The 26,837-nt window shown below is 50.4% G+C and overlaps 1 protein-coding gene across 1 annotated transcript in view; it reads right to left on the bottom strand.

Moving 5' to 3' along the window:
* Positions 1-5,107, bottom strand: part of LOC144735439 (interferon-induced very large GTPase 1-like) — a 57,371-nt gene extending 52,264 nt beyond the window's left edge. The window contains exon 1 of the mRNA XM_078617841.1: positions 5,028-5,107. Within this exon, the coding sequence (XP_078473967.1) occupies positions 5,028-5,049 (22 nt within the window). The 5' untranslated portion in view covers positions 5,050-5,107. The remainder of the gene's footprint in view (positions 1-5,027) is intronic.
* Between the last annotated feature and the right edge of the window lie 21,730 nt (positions 5,108-26,837).

Raw genomic sequence — 26,837 nt, 5'->3', positions numbered from 1 at the left:
CACTCACCCTCACTACTCACCCTCACCACTCATCCTCACCAATCACACCCTCACCAATCACCACTCACCCTCACCGCTCACCACTCAACCACACCCTCACCACTCATGCTCACCCTCACCACTCACCCCTCACTAATCACCACTCACAACTGCCACTCACCCTCCCCACTCACCCTCACCACTCACCCTCACCAATCACCACTCACCCTCACCACTTACCACTCACCCTCACCACTCACTACTCACCCTCACCACTCACCCTCACCATTCACCCTCACCACTCTCCCTCACCACTCTCCCTCACCAATCTCCCTCACCAATCTCCCTCACCACTCTCCCTCACCACTCTCCCTCACCAATCTCCCTCACCAATCTCCCTCACCACTCTCCCTCACCACTCACCCTCACCAGTCATGCTCACCACTCACCACTCACGCTCACCACTCACCCTCACTACTCACCCTAACCACTCACCACTCACCCTCAACACACACCCTCACCACCACCACTCACCTTATTCCCGTTTTAAAAACTTACTTACGTGTCGCCAAGTATGCTTGACATTTCGAACAGACACACACATTCACTAATTTAGCTTTTGACATTTAACATACAAAACGTCAGCTTGTACTACTGTCATCATAGCAGGTACCACCACCACAGTGATGGTGAGTGGTGAGGGTGAGTGGTGAGCCGTGAGGGTGAGTGGTGAGGGTGAGAGTGAGTGGTGAGAGTGAGTGGTGAGGGTGAGTGGTGAAGGTGCGGGTGAGTGGTGAGTAGTGGTGAGGGTAAGTGGTGAGGGTGAGTAGTAAGGGTGAGTGGTGAGTGGTGAAGAAGAGTGGTGATGGAGAGGGGTGAGTGGTGGGGGTGAGTGGTGAAGGAGAGGGGTGAGTGGTGAGGGTGAGTGGTGAGGGTGAGTGGTGAGGGGTGATTGGTGAGGATGAGTGGTGGAAATGAGTGGTGAGTGGTGAGGGTGAGTGGTTAGGGTGATTAGTAAGTAGTGATGGTGAGTGTTGAGGGTGAGTGGTGAGTAGTGAGGGTGAGGGGTGAGTAGTGAGGGTGAGTGGTGAGCGTCAGTGGTAAGCGTGAGTGGTATGGTGAGTTGTGGTGGTGAGGGTGAGTGGTGAGGGTGATTGGTGAGGGAGAGTGGTGAGGATAAGTAGTGAGGAATAGTGGTGAGGTTGAGTTGTGACGGTAAGTGGAAAGTGTGGTTGTGAGTGATAGTGAGTGGTGAGTGTGAGTGGTGAGTGATAGTGAGTGATAGTGGTGAGGGAGAGTGGTGATGATGAGTGAGGGAGAGTGGCGAGGGAGAGTGTTGAGGGTGTATATATTTGTGCCTATGATGACAGCAGTACATGCTGACGTTTTGTATGTTAAATGTAAAAGCTAAATGTGTGAATGTGTCTGTCGGAAATGTTAAGCAAACGTGGCAACACGTAAATATATTGAACGGGAATAGGGCGATTCTAAAGGAATCTACAACCTTCGATGATTCCTTTGCGCGATTCAAAGAATCGATTCCTGGCGCGTAGGAGGTTTCCATTTTTAATTACAGAGTTTTATTTTCATTGATATGTTATGTTTTAAAGTTTTCAGGAGTTTTTAATTATATTTTTGCCCCGGTCAACGCTGGATATTTCCCATTCGTAGCAGTTTATATCATCTCTATAACCAACTTATATTAAACAGGAACAGGGCGATTCTAAATTAATTTACAACCTTCGATTCCTTTGCGCGATTCAGAGAATCGATTCTTGGCGTGGTGGGTTTTACATTTTAAATTACACAGTTGTATTTTCATTGGTATGTTATGTTTTAAAGTTTTCAGAAGATTTTAAATGTATTTTCCCCCCGGGCAAAGCTGGGTATATCGAGTTTATAGCACAAAGTCGTCGCTTGACAAGCGTGGGGTGTCGAGGCCTAGTACCGTGCAGAGCCTCCGGCCTCGCCTAGATTGCCCACCCGGCCGAGGCTGGGTGCTGTGGCCGTTACCCCCCCCCCCCCCCCCCGCGCTACAATAATACTGTCTAATCGCTATAATTTTATTATCTACCGACCCTATGATAGTGTAGTAAGTTCGAGGAGACGAGGTCGGAGTTGAGGCACACTCTGTTTATTAACTCAGTGACAGGCACAATAGTTGAAGGGGTGACGGCCCCTTCACCCGTACTATGGGAAACCCACTCTAGTACTATGCCCTCTGTCCTGTTCCCCAGTCCTCCTCTACTGGGCTACGGGAGGCTGACTGATCTGGCCCTGGCAAGCACAGATCTCGGCACCAGCTAAGCCGGCCTTGCCCTGACAAGGGCACGAGGTCCGGGAGCTCTTGGGCCGCGCCGCTGGCTTACCCAGCTCGGCCCTGACAAGGGCAGCGAGACAGGGGAGTCCCAGGGCCTAATCTCCGAGTCTTCAATCTTCACTGGTCAGCTTCGTGTCGTACTGCCCCGAGCTCTCTGGCTCCCCGCCTTTTATAGGGATCCCCTCAGAGGGCTGGGGGCGTGGGGGATCACGGATGCGGACGTCGGTGCGACCACCCGTGTGTGGGAGTGCACACACCCCTGTGTTTCTCGTCCGCCGTTTCTCCCGTAATAACCCCTACAATAGTAATTGCACACATTGGGGTGGGGGGGGGGAGTGAAGAGGACGTGAAACTTTGATGAATTTACCTCAGCGTCGCGTGTTAATGCGTGCGCATATTTTTAACGGGAATTAAAAATGGCATCCACCCCGCAGCGACGGCGTTGCTGCCCGTTGCCAGGGGCCAACCGCCCGTTGCCAGGGGCCAACCGCCCGTTGTCAGGGGCAACCGCCTTCGCGCATGCGCAACGGCGTGCTTCGTTACGTGCCGGTCGGCAATAGTAAATAAATAAATAAAGAGAAATCGCACAAAATCGATAATCTGTCCGATTTAAAGTTTAGAGACGAAAAATCGGAAATGCTTAAGTTCACCGCGGGGCCGGGGGCGTGCCCACCGGCAAAATTTAATCTTGGCGAACCCCACGGTCCGAGAGCTAAATCCCCCAGAAGCGAGCGTACGCAGGCGGACAGATGGACGGACAGACAGACAAAAAAATAATTATATAGGTTAGATTTTATGTAAACACAACGTGCCCCCCCAGCCCTATGGTAACCTGCTTGTGCATGATAGGCACCCCTCCAACCACTATCCCGCTCAAATCTGCTTTAATTTTGCGGTGCAAACAGATCAGCCACATTCCATGTCAGGGTGCTTTTTTCATAGACCTTGAGGGTAATAGCTTTGCTGTCCTTCACATTAAACATCATGTGGTGGCGAGATGTTTACTACCTTGCCTGGTTTACAGGAGGTCCTGTGTTCAATCCTAACCCTGACACCTACATATTATCTGGCCGTTTGCATGTTTTCCCCCTTTAAATCACAATATAATTTGCATAGGCATAAACATAAACAGAGACGAATGCTACTTCCTTTATTTTTTTGCTGCATTTCAACTTTACATAAGCTTACTGTATGCAAATTGGCAGAATTTACGTCCAAGTATTTACTAAGTTCACCAGTGTAGGACTAGAACGTATTTTTTTACAATGTCTCACCATACATATAACAATTTGTTTTAATAATACAACAACTTACTCTGCACTCACCTTCAACATTGCCTATTTAAAATTATAATTTCCTACTTTGACTGTTACCAAGCAATTATTTCCTTTTTATTTTCATATAGCCGTCGACATTTAAAAAATGCAAAAACATAGGTTAAAACTAGTTTTTCAATGCACACAATTTTATTGGCACTCAAATATAGAAAATACATTATTTTGATCCCAAATGTATTCAAATTTGATGTGCTGAACAAAAGCCTTTGGTATGTTTAATTTTCTTTACGCATCCACACACATTCATTCTGCATATCAATTTTTAATTAAATTTGGGGTCAAAATAATGTTTTTTCCCCTTTTGAGTGCAAATAAAAGTGTGAGCATTGAAAAACGTGTTTTTTACCTTTTTATTTCTTATGAGTGTCATTTACGACCATTTAGCACCTTGTTTGTTAATTGTACAATATTCCTTAATGAGAAGTTGGCCGAGCCTCGAGATATTGAGAGTGAGGTGGATGGGGGCCCGAATTGGGGGACTATCTCACGTGTGCGGGGGCTGGACCACCACTCGTCGTACACTGACCATGGGGCTAGGGGGTCCCAGGCACTCGGGGGAAGGGGTATTACTAATAGAGTAGATGGGAATATGGTGTGCTAAAGTAGTCACTTATTGGCAAGTTTTATTCACGTGACAAACCCATATTCGTTGACTGTGGCGGGTGGAGTTGGGTTTATGACATTTACACGATCTAACCCAAAAAGCGTCATCATGGGTGAGGAGTTCGAGGCGCATTGTGGGCAGCCCTCAATTTAGCATGGTCCAAAAGAAGTTAAACATACGTACGTACAGCCTTGCTGAGTCAGCGGCCAGGTCCGACGGCAGAGCTAAGGGCCACGTGACGCGGCTTTGGTGGAGTCATTAGCAAAGACGAGCGATGAGAGCGCACAAGTACCGGCAGGAGATGGGAGGTTTCTCAGGCTGGCCCCTGCCGCAACGGCGAAACCTCAGGTCACGCCGGCTAACCAATTTCCCCACTCTGCTCGTGTATGAGAATAAAGCCAATAATCCCGAAACGAAATGTAATTGGCTGACTTTCTAACTTGGTTAGATCATTGTCGTGGATTATAATGCACATCCTCGATGAGCAAGTGATCCATGGATAACAATTTTTAAGAATGATAAATGGACATTTTATGAGTGAAGAAGTGCCATAACCCAAAATGGTGCATATTACATATCGTATTTTAAATGCCATATTGTTGAAAAAGTGTTGAGTTTGGATATTTTCTTCATTTGATTGCCACACGGCCGATCTCACAAGACTTTTTAAGAGGGAAAAGTGAACAGATATTTTGTCGTTTGTATTTAATATTCAAATGTTATCAAGTTTTTAAATATGTATATACAGTTAATGGGAAAGGGTTAATTGCATATAATTTTCACTCACCTTCTGAGTCGCCTGTATGCATCACAGCATCTAGTTGCGCTTGTTCAATGACTTGCCATGCACAGTCTTCAGTGCTCGAAGCATACTGATGCCACAAAGATGCTGTGAAGGTGTTTATATTGCATTTCCCCAAGTCATAAAACCTCCCACACACCCCACTTAAAAGTCATTGCCAGAAGCTAAATATTCATGGCATCTCTTGAGAAAAGAGGAAGCTGTTTTTGACATTGGTTTCTTAATGAACTCACGTCAATCTGATCCCCACGGGGAATTGTACTAAATACCCAGCACTTGTATCCCTTTCAAACTCTAGCACAGCCTTTATCTTATACGCAGAATGTAAACTTATGACACCTCACTTAATATGCAATCTAGTTAATTGTTACTATATCTCTAATTCATACCTTTAAAAAACTGCACTGAGTACCATGCTGAAGTATAAATAGCCAGAATATACATATATTTACCTCAAATATCCATCTTTCCAAAAAAAACTGATGAAAGTATGTTTTGGCGGTACAGCAGTGCAGCATGACATACCGGTCCCATGAAACAGCCTGACCATGTCGCTGTTGCCCTTGATTTTACCAGCTTTTACGATTTTACCAGATTGTTTGATTTTACCAGCTTTTGTGATTTTACCAGCTTTTGTGATTTTACCAGCTTTTTCGATTTTACCAGATTTTGTGATTTTACCAGCTTTTGCGATATTACCAGATTTTGTGATTTTATCAGCTTTTCTGATTTTACCAGCTTTTCTGATTTTACCAGCTTTTTCGATTTTACCAGCTTTTGTGATTTTGTAGGGGTCTTACGGAGGGAATATGTGTCGAGCTGATATGTATGGGATCCAACGGGAAACTAGCACAGTGGGCGGGGCTACGTCAGTGCACGGGCAGGTGCCCTCTACGACGTCCGCGCTTCGGACGTTACGATCCCCCGGGGCCCCACCCCTCAGGGAGGGGGATGTATAAAAGGGGAATGTATCGGGGGGCTAGGGAGAGTTTGGTTAGCTAAGAAGAGAAGACGGAAGACGTCCCAGATAGAGCCCTGGTCTCCCCCTGCTACGCCGTCCTTGTCAGGACCGCGCAGGCTCGAGTCAGTGGCGTGGTGCCAGAGCCAGAGCCAGGGTTGGTCTGGACTCTGAGTACCGGGCCCGACTGACCAGTGTCGGGCCAAGATAGCCTCCCCTAGTCCACGAGAGGAGGACTCTGAGGCAGGCTAGGGTTAGCCTAGAGATGTGTCCTCAGATAGACGGGTGAGGGGGCCGATACCCCCTCAGTGTGTATGTCACAACGTGTGGTGTTAAATAAACAAGTGTGCCTCCAACTCCGGTGTGAACGAGTCATAAGAGTTACTACATCTGGCGTCAGAAGTAAACAACGAACATGGACACGCGCCGAACAGCTCGGGCCGGGTACAGGAGGCGGAGGACACCGCGGGAAGTGCGGTACCAGAGACGGCTGAGGGGGCCAACGAGCAGCCGGCACCGAATGCGTCCTTACCGGGCCATCGGGAGGAAGGGGAGTCGCTGTCCGATGGGCTGCGGCTGGCGCACGCGAGGTTGGCGGAGCTGCTATACGCTGCTGCCGCCACACTCGAGACCATCACTCGGCTGGGGGCTGCTGGACCACCGCGAGGCGAGGACAGCCGACGGCCGTTGCACCTTCCCGCCATTTCTAACGACGGCACTTTTGAAAGTCCCGCCATCGCCGCAGCAGCTGCCGAGGGCGTGGCCAACCTCAACTTGGGGTCCGACATCGACTCCGCTGGAGCTGCCGCGTCACCGCCTTCGGACGGAGCGTCACTATCTGCGCGACAGGCGATTACAGCTGCCGTTCGTGCTGACGCTCGGCCGAGTCGCGGGGACATCAAAGTGCGGCCCTCCACGGCGGTCGCGGCACTACACCAAAGACTACCCCCGCTGAAGGAGTTCGTGGCTGAGGAGGGCGACTGGGGGGGATTTCAGCGGCGCTTCCTCGCGCATCAAGAGATGGCGGGGTGGTCAGACGACGAAGCCCTCTGCGCACTACCGGCGCTCCTGGACGGCGACGCCCTCGCCGCTCTTACGTCCGCATCGAGGGACAAGCGCTCTACTCTTCAGATGGCGCTGCAATTGCTGGCTGGGGTTTACGGACCATCGGCCGAGTGTAGGCAGCGATTCTACGACCGCCAGCGGGGTGCGAAGGAGTCGCCCCTCGCCTACCGTACCAGCCTTCTGGCGCTCGCAAAGACGGCCTTCCCTCGTATGGATGACCAAGGCGTCGACGCCATGGTCACCGAGAAGATCCTTCTGCTGGCGGACGACCTGGACGTCGCCATCGTCGCGCAGGAGGACGTGGAGATGGGTTCCCTCCAAGCGGCGCGCCTCCTCCACGCCAACCTCCTGTCGCAGCGAAGGAAGGCCAGCAGGGCAGCTGCCGGCCGTACGGTGGCTGCCGTCACCTCACCGACGGAGGAGGTCTACGCCGCCGACTTCCGACAGCAGCAACGGATGGGAGCGCGGGCGGACCGGGATGGCCCGACCCGCCCCGACCGCCCGTCTTCAACACCTGCGCTCCCGCGCTGCTATAACTGCGGCGTCCGGGGCCACGTCGCCTTGGGGTGCCGTTCTCCTCGACAGCGGGGGACGACGCCTCGCCGGGACGCCGGCCCTCCTCCTCCTCCTCCTCCTCCCAAGCTCCACCGACATGACCCGGCGAGTCGCGGCACCCCACATGTTTGGCCAAAGCACACACCCGTTACACATGTACACACCGCAACGAACGGGGGGCCAACATTGCACGCCATGGGGCCAACACGAACCACTATGGGGACCAAATTCGAACCAGCCCAGTGGTCCGTGTTGGCCCATCGCGTTCTAGCTGCGCCGTCGGGCTCGTCGGCCGTAGTAGGGTATATTGACGGGATCGAAGTGCGTATCCTCGTCGATACAGGTGCGTCGGCAACCATCATTTCGGAACTAATATACAACATTCTCCCTGTCCAAAGTCGTCCCTTGCTACCGGTTAATGTGCCATTCTACGCTGCTAACGGGGGCTCACTGGGTATCATGGGGCAGATTCGCGCGCAAATTTCGATCGGTGATATTAAATTGTCCGGCCCTATTTTTGTGTCCTCCTCGCTGGCGGTTCCGTGCCTGCTGGGGACGGATTTCTTGGGCAAAATGCCGATTCGGATCATGATTAATCAGGGTTGCATTGAACTCCCGTCGGGACGGCGGATGGCGTTTTTGCCTTCCCCTACTACGGATCGTTCGGCGCTCGCGACGGTACCCGCGTTTGTAGTTCAGACGGTTCGCGTGCCGCCAGGGGCACAAATGTTGGTACCCCTGAAGCTTCGTAGGCCCTTCGCTAAGGGTGTTGGGGACCAGGGTGTCCTGCTCGGCCCATCTAGGGCTGGGGTTAGCGGGCCGCATTTGATTCCCGCTCAGACCATTGTGAGGGGGGACGGGGACCCCTTCATCGCGGTCCTCAATGTGGGGTCGCAGGCCGTGGTAATTCCCCAGGGGACCGTGCTTGCTCACGCAACGCCGGTGCCCTGTGAGGAGTCTGTCGCAAATCACGTGCATGCTGCCACTCTGCCGACTCCACATTCGGACACCGATGAAGGGTGGCTTGAGGCGCTTTGTGCGGGATCGACGGACCTGTCGGATGTAGAGCGTCAAAAACTTAGGACACTATTGCGCGAATTCGCCGATGTGTTTAGTCAAAACAAATTCGATCTGGGCTGCACCCAATTGCTGCGTCACCATATTGATACTGGTGACAGCGCGCCCATACGCCAAAATCCCTTCCGGCTGAGTCCCGCCGAGAAGGACCATGTCAAATCGGCTGTTGATGACATGTTAGCCGCCGATATCATTTCTCCCTCTACCAGCCCGTGGGGAGCACCGATCGTTCTGGTAAAGAAACAGGATGGATCGTTGCGGTTTTGCGTCGATTTTCGCCGCCTCAACAAAATTTCCGTTGCTGACGCATACCCGCTTCCCCGTATTGATGAATCACTCGACGCCTTGGCGGGGGCGCGATTCTTCTCCACATTGGATTTGCTTTCGGGATTCTGGCAGCTTCCTCTGGATGATGAATCTAAGCCTAAAACCGCTTTCCGTACGCCACATGGTCTCTTCCAATTTAACCGGTTGCCGATGGGATTACACTCGGCGCCGGCGACTTTCCAGCGATTGATGGGATTGGTTTTGGCTGGATTGCAGTGGGATTCGTGTTTAATCTATTTGGACGACGTTATCGTCTTTAGCAGAACATTCGACGAGCATCTCCAGAGGTTGCGGGCCGTTTTCCTCAAAATGCGGGCTGCTAATTTGAAATTTAAACCCCAAAAGTGTCATTTGTTGCGCGAATCGGTACGTTATTTGGGGCACATCGTAGGGCGCTCGGGTATTGCTACCGATCCCGCCAAAACGCAGTGCGTCAGCTCCTGGCCGACTCCCACCTCGGTGGGAGAGGTCAGGAGCTTTGTGGGTTTCGCGTCATACTACCGACGTTTTGTCGCGGACTTTGCCACCATTGCTAAACCCCTGCACGCTTTGACGTCAAAGGGGGTCCGTTTCCATTGGGGACAGGAGGAGGAGGCCGCGTTTCGCTCACTTCGGGACGCTCTGGTTAATGCCCCTCCCCTGGTTTATCCAGATTTCTCAAAACCCTTTGTGCTCGATACTGACGCGAGCAACACAGGTATTGGGGGCGTGCTGTCCCAGGTGGTCGAGGGCGTCGAACGGGTGGTCGCGTACGGTAGCCGAGTGTTGTCTCCGGCGGAGCAACGATATTGTGTCACGCGTCGGGAACTGCTGGCAATTGTCTACTTCATCCAGCAGTACCGGCCGTATCTGTACGGACAGTGTTTCACCGTCCGTACAGACCATGCAGCGCTACAGTACGCCCTGCGAGTCCAACAACCATCGGGACAATTGTCTCGATGGCTGGAGGTTCTCCAGGATTTTGATTTTCAGACCACGTACCGTAAGGGCGTTCGCCACACCAACGCGGACGCCCTGTCACGCATGCCGACCACCCCCGAATGCGCATGCCTCCTGGGGTCGGGTCGGTGCAGGCATCCTGCTGAATTGCCTGTCCCGGTCTTGGCGGCTGCTGATGACGCAGCATCAATGACTAATTCTATCGCACAACAGGGTTCTGATTCCCTGTTGGGGTTGCCTGCTACGGAATGGGGCCGGTTGCAAATGGAAGATACTTCCCTCCTTGCGTTGCGCCGCCGCGTCGGGGACCGGGGGCGGGGGAGGGGTGATGCCGACGCATGGGAAATGCTCGGTGGGTTGTTAATGCATTGGGACGGGAAATCCCATCGCCACCGGCTAGTGGTCCCTTCGGGGTTACGGGGTAGGGTGGTGTGGGCCGCTCACGAGCGCCTCCTCCACCTGGGTACCCAAAAGACCCTGGCCTTGCTCCAACTTGATTTCTTTTGGCCGGGCATGACAAGGGATGTCGGGGATCTGCTAGCATCGTGCCCTAGATGTGCGCAGCGCAAACCACCAGCGAAGGAGTCGAACCCGCCCCTGCAATCTATCAGGGTTTCCCGGGTGAATGAACTCGTCGCGCTGGACATTCTAGGACCGTTCCCCGCCACCCCTAGGGGAAATAGGTATTTGCTAACCGGGGTTGAATATTTCACGCGCTGGCCTATGGCCTGGCCCCTGGCCAACCAGTCGGCGGCAGCCATCGTGGAGGCCTTTGTCCAGGGATACGTCCTTGACAAAGGTGCTCCCGAGAGGCTGCTGACCGACCAGGGTAAAAATTTTTCAAGCAAATTGCTCAAACAGGTCTGTGACATCCTTGGCACTAAAAAGATTCGCACCTCTCCATATCACCCACAAACCGACGGGATGGTCGAGCGGTTGCATCGTACCATCACGTCGATGCTGTCGCAGCACGTTTCTGACTCACAGACGGATTGGGATTTGAAAATTCAGGGGGTCCTGTCAGCATACCGGTTGGCCCCCCATACTGCGACGGGATTTTCCCCCTTTTTCCTTATGTATGGCCGCGAGCCGGAGCCACCTGTTCAGGCCCAACTGCAGATCCCGGCGCCGCAAGGAAAGACTCAATTGGCCGAACACGTTAAATTCAACCTGGAAAAATTAACGGAGGCTCGGGATGCTGCCATGCAAAATTCTGCCAGGCGGCAGAGGGCTAATGAGCGCCTCAGAATGGGTCGCGCGCATGTAATACAGTGGAAGCCGGGGGACAGGGCGTGGTTGCACTGTCCCCAGGTACCGCTCGCGTCCTCCTCTAAACTGCTGCGACCGTGGCGGGGTCCCGTCGAGGTGGTTGAGGTCCTGAGACCTCAGTGCGTGCGCATTCAATGGGGGAGGCGCCGGTGGTTTGTACACCCTGCCAGGCTAAAACCCTTCGTTGCGGTGCGAGATCCCACTACACACGCGCGTGGCCAAGCATGTGGGGGGGCGTCCGACTCAGAGGGGTCTTCTCCGTTGCTCCCGCCTAACGTGCTGCCGGCTGTCCCACCCCCAGGCGCACCGGGAGTGACGGGCTCACGCCCGACGACCCCCGCAGGTGATGCTGAGGGTCTTGCGACGTCGGCAACAGACTCGCTCTGTGATGAACACCTGCCGGCCAACGACCTGCCGGCCGACGACCTGCCGGCCGCGCCTGTCCCGTGTGACGGGCCGGCGGCGAGGACGCGCGCAAAAATGCGCAGACTCTTGTGAAAAAAAAAGAGAGAAGAAATTTTTTTTTTTTTTTTTGGGTCTTTTGTGGTTTCTCTTTCCGGTGTACATTCGCATGTTGTGCTCACGGTGTGGGGCGTCCGTGCTGTGTTCCCGGCACGTGCCGCGCTGCGTTGTACGATTATTGTGTTGTGTGTGTTGTGTGTGTTGTGTGTGTTGTGCGTCGTCTGTGGGGGGGCTGGGGGGGGGACTCCAGGTAAAGATACACGTGTATATACGCTCGTCCTACGGTTTTCGTATTTATTCGCGGGGGGGGGTTCGTCGGATTATTTTTTTTCTTTCTTTCTGGTGTTCTGCTCGTTGCGTTATTGTTGAAAAAAATGAGGCACACGCTGGAGTATCGAGGGCTGAATAAACTTTTATTGTCGATGTTGCAGCCGGGACGGCTGCGAGCTGTACAGGGGGGGGTGATGTAGGGGTCTTACGGAGGGAATATGTGTCGAGCTGATATGTATGGGATCCAACGGGAAACTAGCACAGTGGGCGGGGCTACGTCAGTGCACGGGCAGGTGCCCTCTACGACGTCCGCGCTTCGGACGTTACGATCCCCCGGGGCCCCACCCCTCAGGGAGGGGGATGTATAAAAGGGGAATGTATCGGGGGGCTAGGGAGAGTTTGGTTAGCTAAGAAGAGAAGACGGAAGACGTCCCAGATAGAGCCCTGGTCTCCCCCTGCTACGCCGTCCTTGTCAGGACCGCGCAGGCTCGAGTCAGTGGCGTGGTGCCAGAGCCAGAGCCAGGGTTGGTCTGGACTCTGAGTACCGGGCCCGACTGACCAGTGTCGGGCCAAGATAGCCTCCCCTAGTCCACGAGAGGAGGACTCTGAGGCAGGCTAGGGTTAGCCTAGAGATGTGTCCTCAGATAGACGGGTGAGGGGGCCGATACCCCCTCAGTGTGTATGTCACAACGTGTGGTGTTAAATAAACAAGTGTGCCTCCAACTCCGGTGTGAACGAGTCATAAGAGTTACTACAATTTTACCAACTTTTGTAATTTCACCAGCTTTTGTAATTTCACCAGCTTATGTGATTTTACCAGCTTTTGTGATTTTACCAACTTTTGTGATTTTCCAGCTTTTGAGATTTTACCAACTTTTGTGATTTTACCAGCTTTTGTGATTTTACCAACTTTTGTGATTTTACCAGCTTATGTGATTTTACCAACTTTTGTGATTTTCCAGCTTTTGAGATTTTACCAACTTTTGTGATTTTACCAGCTTTTGTGATTTTACCAACTTTTGTGATTTTACCAGCTTATGTGATTTTACCAACTTTTGTGATTTTCCAGCTTTTGAGATTTTACCAACTTTTGTGATTTTACCAGCTTTTGTGATTTTACCAACTTTTGTGATTTTACCAGCTTTTGTGATTTTACCAACTTTTGTGATTTTCCAGCTTTTGAGATTTTACCAACTTTTGTGATTTTACCAGCTTTTGTGATTTTACCAACTTTTGTGATTTTCCAGCTTTTGTGATTTTACCAACTTTTGTGATTTTACCAACTTTTGTGATTTTACCAGCTTTTGTGATTTTCCAGCTTTTGTGATTTTACCAACTTTTGTGATTTTACCAACTTTTGTGATTTTACCAACTTTTGTGATTTTCCAGCTTTTGTGATTTTACCAACTTTTGTGATTTTACCAACTTTTGTGATTTTACCAACTTTTGTGATTTTCCAGCTTTTGTGATTTTACCAACTTTTGTGATTTTACCAACTTTTGTGATTTTACCAGCTTTTGTGATTTTACCAACTTTTGTGATTTTCCAGCTTTTGTGATTTTACCAACTTTTGTGATTTTACCAGCTTATGTGATTTTACCAACTTTTGTGATTTTCCAGCTTTTGAGATTTTACCAACTTTTGTGATTTTACCAGCTTTTGTGATTTTACCAACTTTTGTGATTTTACCAGCTTTTGTGATTTTACCAACTTTTGTGATTTTCCAGCTTTTGTGATTTTACCAACTTTTGTGATTTTACCAACTTTTGTGATTTTACCAACTTTTGTGATTTTCCAGCTTTTGTGATTTTACCAACTTTTGTGATTTTACCAACTTTTGTGATTTTACCAGCTTTTGTGATTTTACCAACTTTTGTGGTAACATTAACAGTGAACTCGCCGAGATAATCGACAGTCAGTTTAACCCAGCACGTCAGTGCCAGAACATGTCGCTCGAAAAATATACTGGATCACATATGCAAATCCGCCGATGCCGTAACCGTTACCGACATTATTATTGAAGATGTGGTCATATCAGATGACAGTCTGGTGATGTGCAAAGTGGCATTATTGATTATTTACCAACCTGTCACAAAGATATCGTACATAAACTGGAAACGATTGGACCACGATGCTTTCTGTGAGAAGATCAGGTCATCACTGGCATGTCTACATCCTGCATCGATGGCAGATTCATTTGCAGCTCAATTATTAAATGATATTACTGCCGTTCTTGATGAAGTCGTGCCCATCCGAACAAGCCCAAGGAGAACAGGGAAAGCACGTGATCATTCGCTGTTACCGGAGGTGATCACAGCAAAGCATAATATGATGACGCTGGAGCATCTTTGGAAGAAAACTGGTTTCGAGACTGTCCGACTAGCCTGCAGATCTGCCAACTAAATCATTATTGCGTCTTGCAGATCGTTCTATGCTCTGCATGTCAATGAGTCGGCTCGAGGCTCCCGTGCTCTGTGGCGCATCAGTCAGCTAGTCGCCAATAAAATAGGGTAACTAGTTGACTACTTGACTTACTCAATTTATGAACGCCATAATATATTATCTCTTACAACTTGAATTGTTTGGGATCGTTTTTCCTCACCACTCTATGGGTCTTTTGTTTGTTATCTGCACTTACAATTTTAAACCTTTGGATCTTTGTTCAGCAAGCATATCCCAATTCATACAAATTCAAAGTCATGTTAATGTTTCTGTCCAAGGAACACACGTTAAAAACCTGTTCGAGCTCTGTATAAATCAACATACAATATCACAGCCACACCTCATTACCCCCAAGCTGAACACCAAGTTGTTCCTCTTTCAAAACCACCCTCCTCACCCACAACCACGCTCGAACCTACCCAGCTCCAGCCTACCTAATGCAGCACACGAGTCTGCCTTTTACATGTTTGTAAGTTAATGAATCATAAAAAGTCGGCAAAAGCGACACCTACGTGGTGAGCCATTGGAATGAAATTATTAAAGTTTCCAACTTGAAGATGTTTATTCGAAACAATGAAATGGTGGTCCAAAATAAGGAATGATAATGCACAACAGACAAAACTTAAACAATTTGGTGGATACATTTCACGCACAAATATCAATTCTGTATTAGAAGTTAAATCATATCTTGACTTAAAGCTTTCGTGACTGCAGGAATTCATATTCTTGGGTCTTTCAGTAAAGTCACATAGATAGGTTCAAATAAAATTACAAAAGTAAAAAAAAACTACGACGTTTCGATCGTAACACAAGCAATCGTCATCAGGAGAAAAAAAGCGGGAAAGCTGCTGAGGCAAGCTGTTTCAAAGGTTTGAAATGGGTGTAGCCTAAGGGTCATAAACGAAGAAGGCGGGGCTAGTGATGTTAAAGTGAGAAATTTGCATATAAATGTAAGGTCGGAGAGCTCCCTCCACGATGACGAAGGCGCGGAGGTGGCCATTGTGTTGTGAGAGATTTGCATGCCAATGTAAGATCGCAGAGCCACCGCAACATCGATAACACGAGCGACGGTGGTTGTGTTAGTGAGACATTTAACCTGTTAATGTAACTCAGAGAGTCGGAAAATATCTGCTAACATCGGCAGATAGGATGGAAACATCGCAGCCAGTTATGACTTAAACTGATTAATAACGTCCTTCCAATGATTGCTCAGTTTGTACTCACCTTCTCAGTGGAAATTGTGTCTGTGTCTATATACATGGATGGCTTCATGAACGAATCTTTGTTGATCGCCAGTGAGCTTGCAAAGTACCTTCGTCTTTTAGAAATCAATTTCATGTGAGCCCACCGCATTAAAACAATGATCAGCCACGGCCGAGTCGTACCGTGTTTCAGATCTGCCTTGTGTTCACGAACACGGTCCGAGACATGTTGCTTAGTTTCCCCAATGTAACTACTGCCGCAGACACAGCTTAGTTTGTGGACGCCAGGGTATTGCATGTCACGGATCACATCCTTCACAGATGGGATCAAATCACGAATTTTATGTACTGTGTTAGATCGAACCTGGATCTTGTGTTTGCTAATGATTTTGGAAATCTTTTTAGTGATCCCTGCAATGTATGGCAAGGTTATGGTTTAAATTGGGTCCTCAGATGGTTCTTTCCCAACGGTTGGGGTGATAGCTTTACGGATTGTGTGGTCTGAATATCCATTCATCTTGAGAGCTTGGTGTATGTGTTCCAGTTCACTGGCTAGGTGATGACTGTCGGAAATACATCGAGCTCTATGGTGTAGAGTTTTGATGAGGGAATTCTTCTGGGATGGATGGTGGTGGGAGTCAGGTTATAGGTAGGCATTCGTATGGGTGGCTTTACTGTAGACAGTGTCCCATTGAACCATCTGGTCTCTTTTCAATTAAAACATCATAGAATGGTAACTTATCATCCTTTTCCACCTCAATGGTGTATTTGATAGCTGGGTGTATGTAACTGATGTGGTTGAGGAATTGGTTCAGTGCTGGTCGGCCATGTGGCCAGATGACACAAGGACGGACGTAGAGTGGATGCCTGGATGGCATCTTTCTCAAAATCTTCCATGAAAACATTGGCTACAACTGGAGATAAGCAAGAACTCATTGGGATAGCTTAAACTTACCATTCATTTTTCAAACTCGTTTATCAAACGCGTTTAATTTAGGAGTGTGCACTACAGCAGTTATGTTGGCTCTAACATATCTCAGATTTTAAAGTTTCATTTAGAGTTCATATTGCTATTTAATTATCTATTAAATATATCATCTTTGGTTCTTTCAGTAAAGTCACGTAAGTAGAAATAAAATAAATCACGATGTTTTTGGAGGCAACACAAGCGTCCTTTATCAGGCGAGGAATGGTGAGAAGGAGCAGCAACCCATATGTTGGTAATGGAAAGATTGTTGAATCACAACATCATGAGGGTTGGATACGGGTGGAAAGGCCTTCATACAGCAGTGGATACTTCATGGCTAATGATGATGACGAAAACAATTTGGCCATGACTAAATTCAGTGGCGAGTGATATGTGAAAGAGTCCTGGCCTCCATCGTAACCAACCTGCACTGACGAGCAGGGTGAATGGTGATTAAACAATTCCCAGGAATCACAGCATTGGGATACTCTCATCCAGCAGTTAATTGACAAAGGCCTCTCCGTGGTTTTTATTTTAGAAAAATGTTAGTGCGATAACAGTGTCATTATTTGACGACTTTTTTTTGGCAAAAATGCAGTGAATTCCATATCTTTAATTATTTTGTTAAAATAATTTCGAGGACGTTTCTGCTACAGAACCATACAAATTGAACTCGTTGCTTGTCAAAAAAACGCTGCTGATGAATCGTATTTGGAGAATCATTGACTTGTTATCGCAGTGAAACTTTGTCACTGGCCATGGTCCAACGCGTGATTGCCTTTCTTTTGGTTTTTATGATACGTTTCTCCATACAGTGCATAGTTTCGAGCTGGTTTACTGGAAATGGGTATGTTGCTATTTGACCTTGTTGACCTCATTTAGTCATTTCCTCCAAATATGCTTTTTTCACAAAATCCCATTTTGATGTCATCACAACACAAATGAAGATTCAAGGGCAAATCACTGTGTAGGTTTTTTTATATAGACTCTGTATCAATAGCAGATTTCGTTTGGAAAAATGATAAAAGGGTGGATCACTCCCAAATGTGGTCCAGAAATAACTCTTTGATTGACTAAATAGCTCAAACCACAATGCCTCTAAGAGTTGTGTTTCGGATGTGAATTTACATGTGCTTGAAGGTTATTTGAATATATTAGTAAATAAGTTGAGTGATGATTTAATACCAATAATTTCAACATGGTGTTCATGAACTGAGAATTACGTGATTATACTCTTTGGTTCTTTCGGTAAAGTCACGTAGATATTAAATTAATAGATCGTGACGTTTCGATCGCAACACAAGCAACCATAATCCGGTGAAATAGATATAGCAGGAGAACTGCTGACATAGGAGAAAGAGCTGCTGCAAACACGAGTTTATATAGGATTTTGGTGGGCTCAACACAAGGGTAAGTGGGCGGAGCTAGAAACAGAGTTTGTACGTAAATGTTAATGTGAGAGATTAGCATGTCAATGTGAGACGGTCTTAGCCACCGGAGGTGGCGGGGATCCTCCTGTGGCTGGGACGCCTTAAAGATATTTAACCTGGTGATGTACTCAGAGAGTCGGAAATAACAGTTAACATAGGCAGGTAGGATGGAAACATCACAGTTAGTTAAGACTTTACTTGGATAATAACGCCCTTCCAATGATTGATGATGTTAAATATCTGTGCAGAAAATCAACCCATATGCTTGTAATGGAAAGATTGTTGCATCACAACATCATGAGGGTTGGACACGGATGGGAAGGCCTTCATACAGCAGTGGATACTTCATGGCTCATGATGATGACGAAAACAATTTGGCCATGACTAAATTCAGTGGCGAGTGATATGTGAAAAAGTCCTGGGCCTCCATCGTCACAAACCAGCACTCATGAGCAGGGTAAAGTGTGTTCAAACAATTCCCAGAAATCACAGCATTGGGAGACTTTCGTGCAACAGTTCATTGACAAAGGCCTCTCCGTGGTTTTTATTTTAGAAAAATGTTAGTGCGATAACAGTGTCATTATTTGACGACTTTTTTGGCAAAAATGCAGTGAATTCCATATCTTAAATTATTTTGTTAAAATAATTTCGAGGACGTTTCTGCTACAGAACCATACAAATTGAACTCGTTGCTTGTCAAAAAAACGCTGCTGATGAATCGTATTTGGAGAATCATTGACTTGTTATCGCAGTGAAACTTTGTCACTGGCCATGGTCCAACGCGTGATTGCCTTTCTTTTGGTTTTTATGATACGTTTCTCCATACAGTGCATAGTTTCGAGCTGGTTTACTGGAAATGGGTATGTTGCTATTTGACCTTGTTGACCTCATTTAGTCATTTCCTCCAAATATGCTTTTTTCACAAAATCCCATTTTGATGTCATCACAACACAAATGAAGATTCAAGGGCAAATCACTGTGTAGGTTTTTTTTATATAGACTCTGTATCAATAGCAGATTTCGTTTGGAAAAATGATAAAAGGGTGGATCACTCCCAAATGTGGTCCAGAAATAACTCTTTGATTGACCAAATAGCTCAAACCACAATGCCTCTAAGAGTTGTGTTTCGGATGTGAATTTACATGTGCTTGAAGGTTATTTGAATATATTAGTAAATAAGTTGAGTGATGATTTAATACCAATAATTTCAACATGGTGTTCATGAACTGAGAATTACGTGATTATACTCTTTGGTTCTTTCGGTAAAGTCACCTAGATATAACATTAATAGATCACGATGTTTTGATCGCAACACAAGCAACCATCATCAGGTGAAATAGATGTAGCAGGAGAACTGCTGACATAGGAGAAAGAGTTGCTGCACCAAGAGTTTATATAGGATTTTGGTGGGCTCAACACAAGGGTAAGTGGGCGGAGCTAGAAAAGGAGTTTGTACGTAATTGTTAATGTGAGAGATTAGCATGTCAATGTGAGACGGTCCTAACCACCGGAGGTGGCGAGGATCCTCCTGTGGCTGGGTCGCTTCAAAGATATTTAACCTGGTGATGTACTCAGAGAGTCGGAAATAACAGTTGACATAGGCAGGTAGGATAGAAACATCACAGTTTGTTAAGACTTTACTTGGTTAATAACGTCCTTCCAATGATTGATGATGTTAAATATCTGTGCAGAAAATCAACCCATGTGCTGGTAATGGAAAGTTTGTTGCATCACAACATCATGAGGGTTGGACACGGATGGGAAGGCCTTCATACAGCAGTGGATACTTCATGGCTAATGATGATGACGAAAACAATTTGGCCATGACTAAATTCAGTGGCGAGTGATATGTGAAAAAGTCCTGGGCCTCCATCGTAACCAACCTGCACTGACGAGCAGGGTGAAGTGTGATCAAACAATTCCCAGGAATCACAGCATTGGGAGACTCTCATCCAGCAGTTAATTGACAAATGCCTCTCCGTAATTTTTATTTTAGAAAAATGTTAGTGCGATATCAATGTCATTATTTGACGACTTTTTTTTGGTATAAATATGTAATAAAGGACTCTCTCTCAGATGTCGATCTCCGTTGTCCTTTATTGGGTTCGTAGAATCCCCGTACCACGGCGTCTCGCTCAGGCCCGCGTCCCGCTCGACGACCTCTCCACAGCCCTCGGCTGCTCCGTTGTGCAGGCTCCCTGCTGTTCGAATATGCAGTCTCACTGCTGCCCGGTCAGGCAATCCTTGCAGCCACACCGCTGCCCCGCTATCTAGCGTCACTGCTGCCCCTTTCACAGCTAGCCTCTCCCTGCCCAGTTAGCTCTCTTCGTCTGACACCGATGGCCGTCGGTGTCGACGTCTCCCACCGCGTGGCAACCGCGCCACACTCTCCGTCTTGCCCAGCGTGGCCTCCTCGTATTTCACTCCGTCTCAACTCGCCTTTCCCCTTCCGGTTCTCTCCCTAAATCCTCTCCCCCACGTGACCCTAACTCCACCCACTCCCCACGTGACCCAGACTCCACCCCCCCCCCCTGAATCCTTGATCGCATTACACGACCCCCCCCCCTAATGAAAACCCAGCCGTCCCCGGCTGCAACAATTACAAAAAAAATAATGCGAGCAATATTGGAACCATCTGGCATCACTGCACAACGGAGAGTATAAACGATAACAAGAACAATAACATTCAACGAAAGGAAAGGGATTTGGAACGCGTGCGGGTCGCCGGCCCGTCCCGAACGGGCAGCGGTACCCCCATGGACCGAGAACGCGACGGGGTCTTAAGATCGATGGGAGTAGAACCGCCCGCCGCTGTTGGAGGCCTGTCAACGCCAAGGTCCCGTCCCCCAGGGAGACCCAAGTCCGGGTTCTCCGGCAACCGTGTCTGTGGTTGGGTTGGAAGAGCAGCAGGGCCAAGTGGCCCCGTCGCCGTGGTAGGCCCACCCAGAGCAGGATTCGCCACATCCGCCTGCGTCACGGCTGGTTTGTCTGTAGAAGGCACGACAGGCGTGCTTGCAGAGTCAACAGGCAAGGGCAGAGGTGCGTCGGGCGCAACAGACACCGGCAAGGCAACATCAGGGGATGACGCATCCGTCCGCGGGACCACGTAGGGCTTCAGCCTAGACGTATGAACATACCAGCGCCGCGATCCGAACCGAACCCGTGCGGATTGCGGGTTAGGGACTTAATAAGCTTAACCGGCCCCTGCCATGGTTTGTGAAGCTTAGGGGAGGTCCCCGGCCGCACCTGCGGGCAGTGCAGCCATGCCATGTCCCCCACTCGCCAGGGGCATGTACCGGTCGATCGTCGGGCGCAACGCTCGTTTCGCGCTTGAGCCTTGGCAGTAGCCAACCGGGCCCCCTCCCGTGCCTCAGCGACGCGTCGAACCGTGTCCTGAATATATTCGGGGAGAGGTTTAACAGGACCCTTCGCCCCCGTACTCAGCTGTACTTCCACCGGCGGCACATTCTCGCGGCCGTACATGAGAAAAAATTGAGAATACCCAGTGGACGCATGAGGCGTCATCCGATACGCGGAGACTACCCCAGGTATATGCAAGTCCCAATCAGCTTGTTTCTTGTCAACCGTGTGACATAGCATGGCCGACAGCGTCCGATTAAGGCGTTCCACCATGCCATCCGTCTGCGGGTGGTAAGGAGACGTACGAATCTTCTTGGTTCCCAGAGCAGCGCACACTTCCGCCAACAATTTGGAAGAAAAATTTCGCCCCTGATCCGTGAGTAGCCTCTCCGGCGCCCCCTTGTCCATCCCATATCCAAATAGGAAGGCGTCTGTGATAGACGCCGCCGACTGGTCGGGTAAGGGCCAAGCCATCGGCCAGCGTGAAAGATATTCCTCCCCGACCAGCAAATATTTATTACCCCTAGCGGATGGCGGGAAAGGTCCCAAAATATCCAGCGCCACCAACTCGTTGATTTGAGACACTTGTATAGACTGCACCGGCGGCACGTAAGGGTTTTTAGGCGGCTTCCGCCGGGCACACTCGGGACACGCCCGAATGTGTCCGACGACATCCGTCGTCATGCAGTGCCAGAAGTAGTCACGCTGTAATGTTAACAAAGTCTTCTGCACCCCGAGATGTAACAAAGTGTCGCCGTGCAGAGTCCGAATCAATTCGTACCGTAGCGACGACGGTACCACCAGACGCCAGCGGTCATGCAATCCCTCACTCCACATGAGTAACCCATCCCGGAGAGCGGCCCCCGGCGTCCCACCGGACAGCAATTTCCCCGCTCCCTTCGCAACCTGACTCTGTAAAGCCCCCAACGAGTCGTCAAGCAATTGTTTGCAAATCCATACCGAGCGCGGCAGGTTCAGAACCCCATCGGCCGGTCCTGGGCACACCGGAGCCCCAGGCATCTCGACAGCTGACACGACAGGCCGAGGGGGTAGCTGAACCGGCGTACACCTATTCGTACCCGACGCGCAAGCGCAAGGGGACCCCTGCGGTAATCTGGAGAGTGCGTCCGCATTCGCGTGACGTGACCCCTTCCGATATTGTATGTCGAATGAAAATTCCTGCAGGGTCTCCAACCATCGTGCCAGTTGGCCAGATGGTTGGTCAACCCTCAGGGCGTATTGCAGAGCCGCATGGTCCGTGCGCACAATAAATGACCGGCCATAAAGATACGGCCGATATTGGCGGAGAAAATGGACAATAGCCAACAATTCGCGGCGAGTGACGCAGTAGCGGGTTTCTGCCGGGGACAGTACACGGCTACCGTAGGCTACCACGCGTCCGTATCCAGAATAAATGGTCTATCGAAATCCGGATAGTCCAATGTCGGCGCCGTCGCCAACCGATCGCGTAGGCCCTGAAACGCCGCTTCCTCCGGCGGACCCCAACTGAACCTCCGACCTTTACCCGTAAGGAGGTGCAAGGGCCTAGCGATCATAGCAAAGTTCGGGACGAACCTGCGATAATATGAGGCGAACCCCAAGAAGCGACGTACATTCCCAACCGAGGCCGGGGTTGGCCAGTTACGGACGCACGCCGTCTTCTCCGGGTCCGTGGCCACCCCGTCCGCACTGACTATGTGTCCCAATCGTTGCAGTAGGTGACACTTTTTCGGTTTGAATTTTAAATTTGCGGAGCGCATCCTAGCAAAAACCGTCTCCAATCTCTGAAAATGTTCGTCAAATGTGCGGCTAAAGACGATGACATCGTCCAAATAAATCAAACATGTCTCCCACTGCAGATCCGTTAACACCAGCTCCATCAACCGCTGAAAAGTGGCTGGAGCCGCATTCAAGCCCATCGGAAGGCAATTAAACTGAAACAGTCCCTGCGGCGTGCGAAAAGCCGTCTTTTCCCTCGAAGACTCGTCAAGGGGAAGCTGCCAGAATCCCGAAGAGAGATCCAATGTTGAAAAAAACTTCGCCCCAGACAAGGCATCGAGGGAATCATCCATACGCGGAAGTGGGTACGCGTCTGCGACGGACACCTTATTCAATTTCCAAAAATCGACGCAAAATCGCAGTTTCCCATCCTTCTTTTTCACAAGGACCACCGGCGCGCCCCATGGACTGTTAGACGGGGATATAATATCAGCGGATAGCATGTCCTACACTGCCCCGCGAACCTGATCCCGCTCCGTCGGGCTCAACCGATGCGAGTTCAACTGAATCGGAGCGGCATCCCCCGTCTCAATGTGGTGGGAAAGCAGGGAGGTGCGTCCCAAGTCAAAATCATCCGAGCTAAACACGTCGGAATAACTTAGCAACAGCGCGCGAAGCGCGGACCGTTGCTCCCTGGTCAGGGACGAATTCTCCCCGCATAACTCGGCAACCCAACGGTCATCCTGCCCCGTTGGCCCTGAAACCCCCCCTACCATGTCCCGGCAGACCCGGTTGTCATGGGTCGTGAACGCGGTCGTGTCGTGAGCCACAACCGTTCCGGCCGGGACACTGACATTCTCTGCACTCCTATTTAGCACCTGTAAGAACGGGGGCTGGCCCGGCCGGACAATTGTTTGTGCCCCAACCAGCGCCGAGCCGCCCGTTATAGCCGTGGACGGCAATGACAGAACCTCCGCCGCTACCTCAACGCCAGGTACTGGCTTCCGATATCTCAACGGGATAAGCATCTGCGAACCAGGTGGAATGTCAACAGATACCTCGGACAGCGCCTGCACCTGGCAAACAGGGGCAAACCGGTCCCATGGCGATGGTAGGAACGAAATTTTACGCCCCCCCGGTAATTCAATGCAGTTTTGATCAATCCTTATTTGAATGGGCATTTTTGCCAGGAAATCAGTCCCCAACAAACAGGGCACCGCGACGGACCTAGAGATCAACACGGTCCCTGAAGCCGACACCCCCCCGATGGTTATGTTGGCGTCCACCTGGCCCACAATACCCATACTTCCCCCATTCGCCGCTATGCATGAATCATAAACCGCTCGCACTTTCCCTGGTGGAATGCCCAAAAGATGGAAAATGACATCCGAAATAATGGTTGCGGATGCACCGGAGTCCACCAAAATACGCACCTCGACCCCCTGAATAGAACCCGGTACCGTGGACGCAACTACCCTGCGTGCCAATCGGCGCCATTGCGTCAGCGAGCGACCCGGGTCAACTGGAGGCACCTTGTTGTTAACGACACACGGACCGCGCGGCGATGGTGATGCATGAGGTGACAGGCCTTGCCGGGTGTCTGGTGCGCACCGACTTGCCTGTACTGGTGGGTCTTTTCGTGCGGCGTCCGTGGTCGAGGCCTCCTGCTGGGGCGGCCCCGGGATGCGAGCCCAGCAGTCCCTTGCGAAGTGGCCCTTATGGCCGCAGCGGAAGCACTCGACGTCGTTCCGATGCGCGGCACCCCCCATGTCCCGCCGATTCCGCGCCAGCGGCGCGGACCTCGGCCCCATACCCCCCCCCTGCAGGCCACTGGGCGGAGGCGGCCGTCAACTCCTGCGGTCCCTTGTTGTCAGGAACGTAGATCGCCTTCGTAGGATCCCACCCCGTAGCACCGCCTTCAACGACGGGCCCCCCCATCCAAACCCACACCTGCTTCCAGCGTCGGAGATTAAATTGAGCGTCCAAGCACTTAGCCACAGCACGGGACGTCAATTTATCATGGCTGCACACCGGCATGGGGATCCCAAGGTCTCTAGATAATTCGAGAATCTTGCCCAACACGAGGGGCTCCAACAAATCGGGCTCCGTCTCGGGGTATGCCGCCATCGTCAGTTCTAGAACTGCGCCTCTGTAGGCCACCGGCGATTCATCAGGCGCCCGCTGGCGCTGAACAAATCTCCGATGGGCGTCGTCCGGAGGCTCGTACGCATCCGCCATCTCCTCGAAGACACCCTGCAGCATCTTCTTCTTGTCGGCCTTGATGGAGCGGAAGAACCGGATGGACTCGTCGTCGAGAAGTGTTGGTAAAACTTCCAGGGCCTCCGCGTCCGTCCACATGGCGGAGCGTACGGCCGCTTGAAAACGGCAGGCGAATGCGCTCCAATCGCCGCCGATTGAGAATTCTTTGACCGTTGTCAAATGACGGCTGTGGGTTCTTGCTCCTCCGTCCTCCTCCAATGGTGACACACGCGGCAGCGACAAGATGGCGTCGCTCCGCAACGTGTGCAAGATGGCGGCTTCCCGCAGCGGAGGGCGCAAGATGGCGGCTTCCCGCCATTCTTCCTCAGCCACGCCCAAGATGGTGTCTTCATGCCGCGTGGTCGAGAGGGCTGACGGCGACAGCAAGGCCCCGGCCCATTGTTCCTCGCCGGCCCTCCCCGAAGTCGTCGCCGGCGTGACGAGAACGCACAATTGCGCCAGTACCGTCTTCAGCGCCTCCAGTTGCGCCGCCACCTGTCGCCATCCGTCATCAGCGTTCAGTCGCGCGGGTGGGCCCACCGAGGCGGCCACGTCCTGCATGGCTGGAACCCCGCTCGTCCCCGCTCCGCTGTCTTCCTCCATCGTGGGCAGCGCCACCGCTAGAGGGAGATCGTCGTCGGAAGATGTTGCCGAAGATGGTGCAGGGACGGTCATCTTCCTGAGTTGTTTTGACATGCTGTTTCATTTCTGACACCAATGTAATAAAGGACTCTCTCTCAGATGTCGATCTCCGTTGTCCTTTATTGGGTTCGTAGAATCCCCGTACCACGGCGTCTCGCTCAGGCCCGCGTCCCGCTCGATGACCTCTCCACAGCCCTCGGCTGCTCCGTTGTGCAGGCTCCCTGCTGTTCCAATATGCAGTCTCACTGCTGCCCCGTCAGGCAATCCTTGCAGCCACACCGCTGCCCCGCTATCTAGCGTCACTGCTGCCCCTTTCACAGCTAGCCTCTCACTGCCCCGTTAGCTCTCTTTGTCTGACACCGATGGCCGTCGGTGTCGACGTCTCCCACCGCGTGGCAACCACGCCACACTCTCCGTCTTGCCCAGCGTGGCCTCCTCGTATTTCACTCCGTCTCAACTCCCCTTTCCCCTTCCGGTTCTCTCCTTAAATCCTCTCCCCCACGTGACCCTAACTCCACCCACTCGCCACGTGACCCAGACTCCACCCCCCCCCCTCAATCCTTGCTCGCATTACAAATGCAGTGAATTCCATATCTGATGTTTCTTTGTTAAAATCATTTCGAGGACGTTTCTGCTACAGAACCATACAAATTGAACTCGTTGCTTGTCAAAAAAAACGCTGCTGATGAAGCGTATTTGGAACATCATTGACTTGTTATCGCAGTGAAACTTTGTCACTGGCCACAGTCCAAGGTGTGATTGACGTTATTTTGGTTTTTATTATACTTTTCTCCAAAAAGTGCATAGTTATGAGCTGGTTTACTGGAAATGGGTATGTTGCTATGTGACCTT

The sequence above is a fragment of the Lampetra planeri genome, chromosome 55 (genome assembly GCF_965212315.1).
Source record: "Lampetra planeri chromosome 55, kcLamPlan1.2.h2, whole genome shotgun sequence".
Taxonomy (NCBI): Eukaryota; Metazoa; Chordata; class Hyperoartia; order Petromyzontiformes; family Petromyzontidae; genus Lampetra; species Lampetra planeri.
The sequence above is the reverse complement of the archived record's forward strand: the minus strand, read 5'-3'. Positions and strand labels throughout refer to the sequence as shown.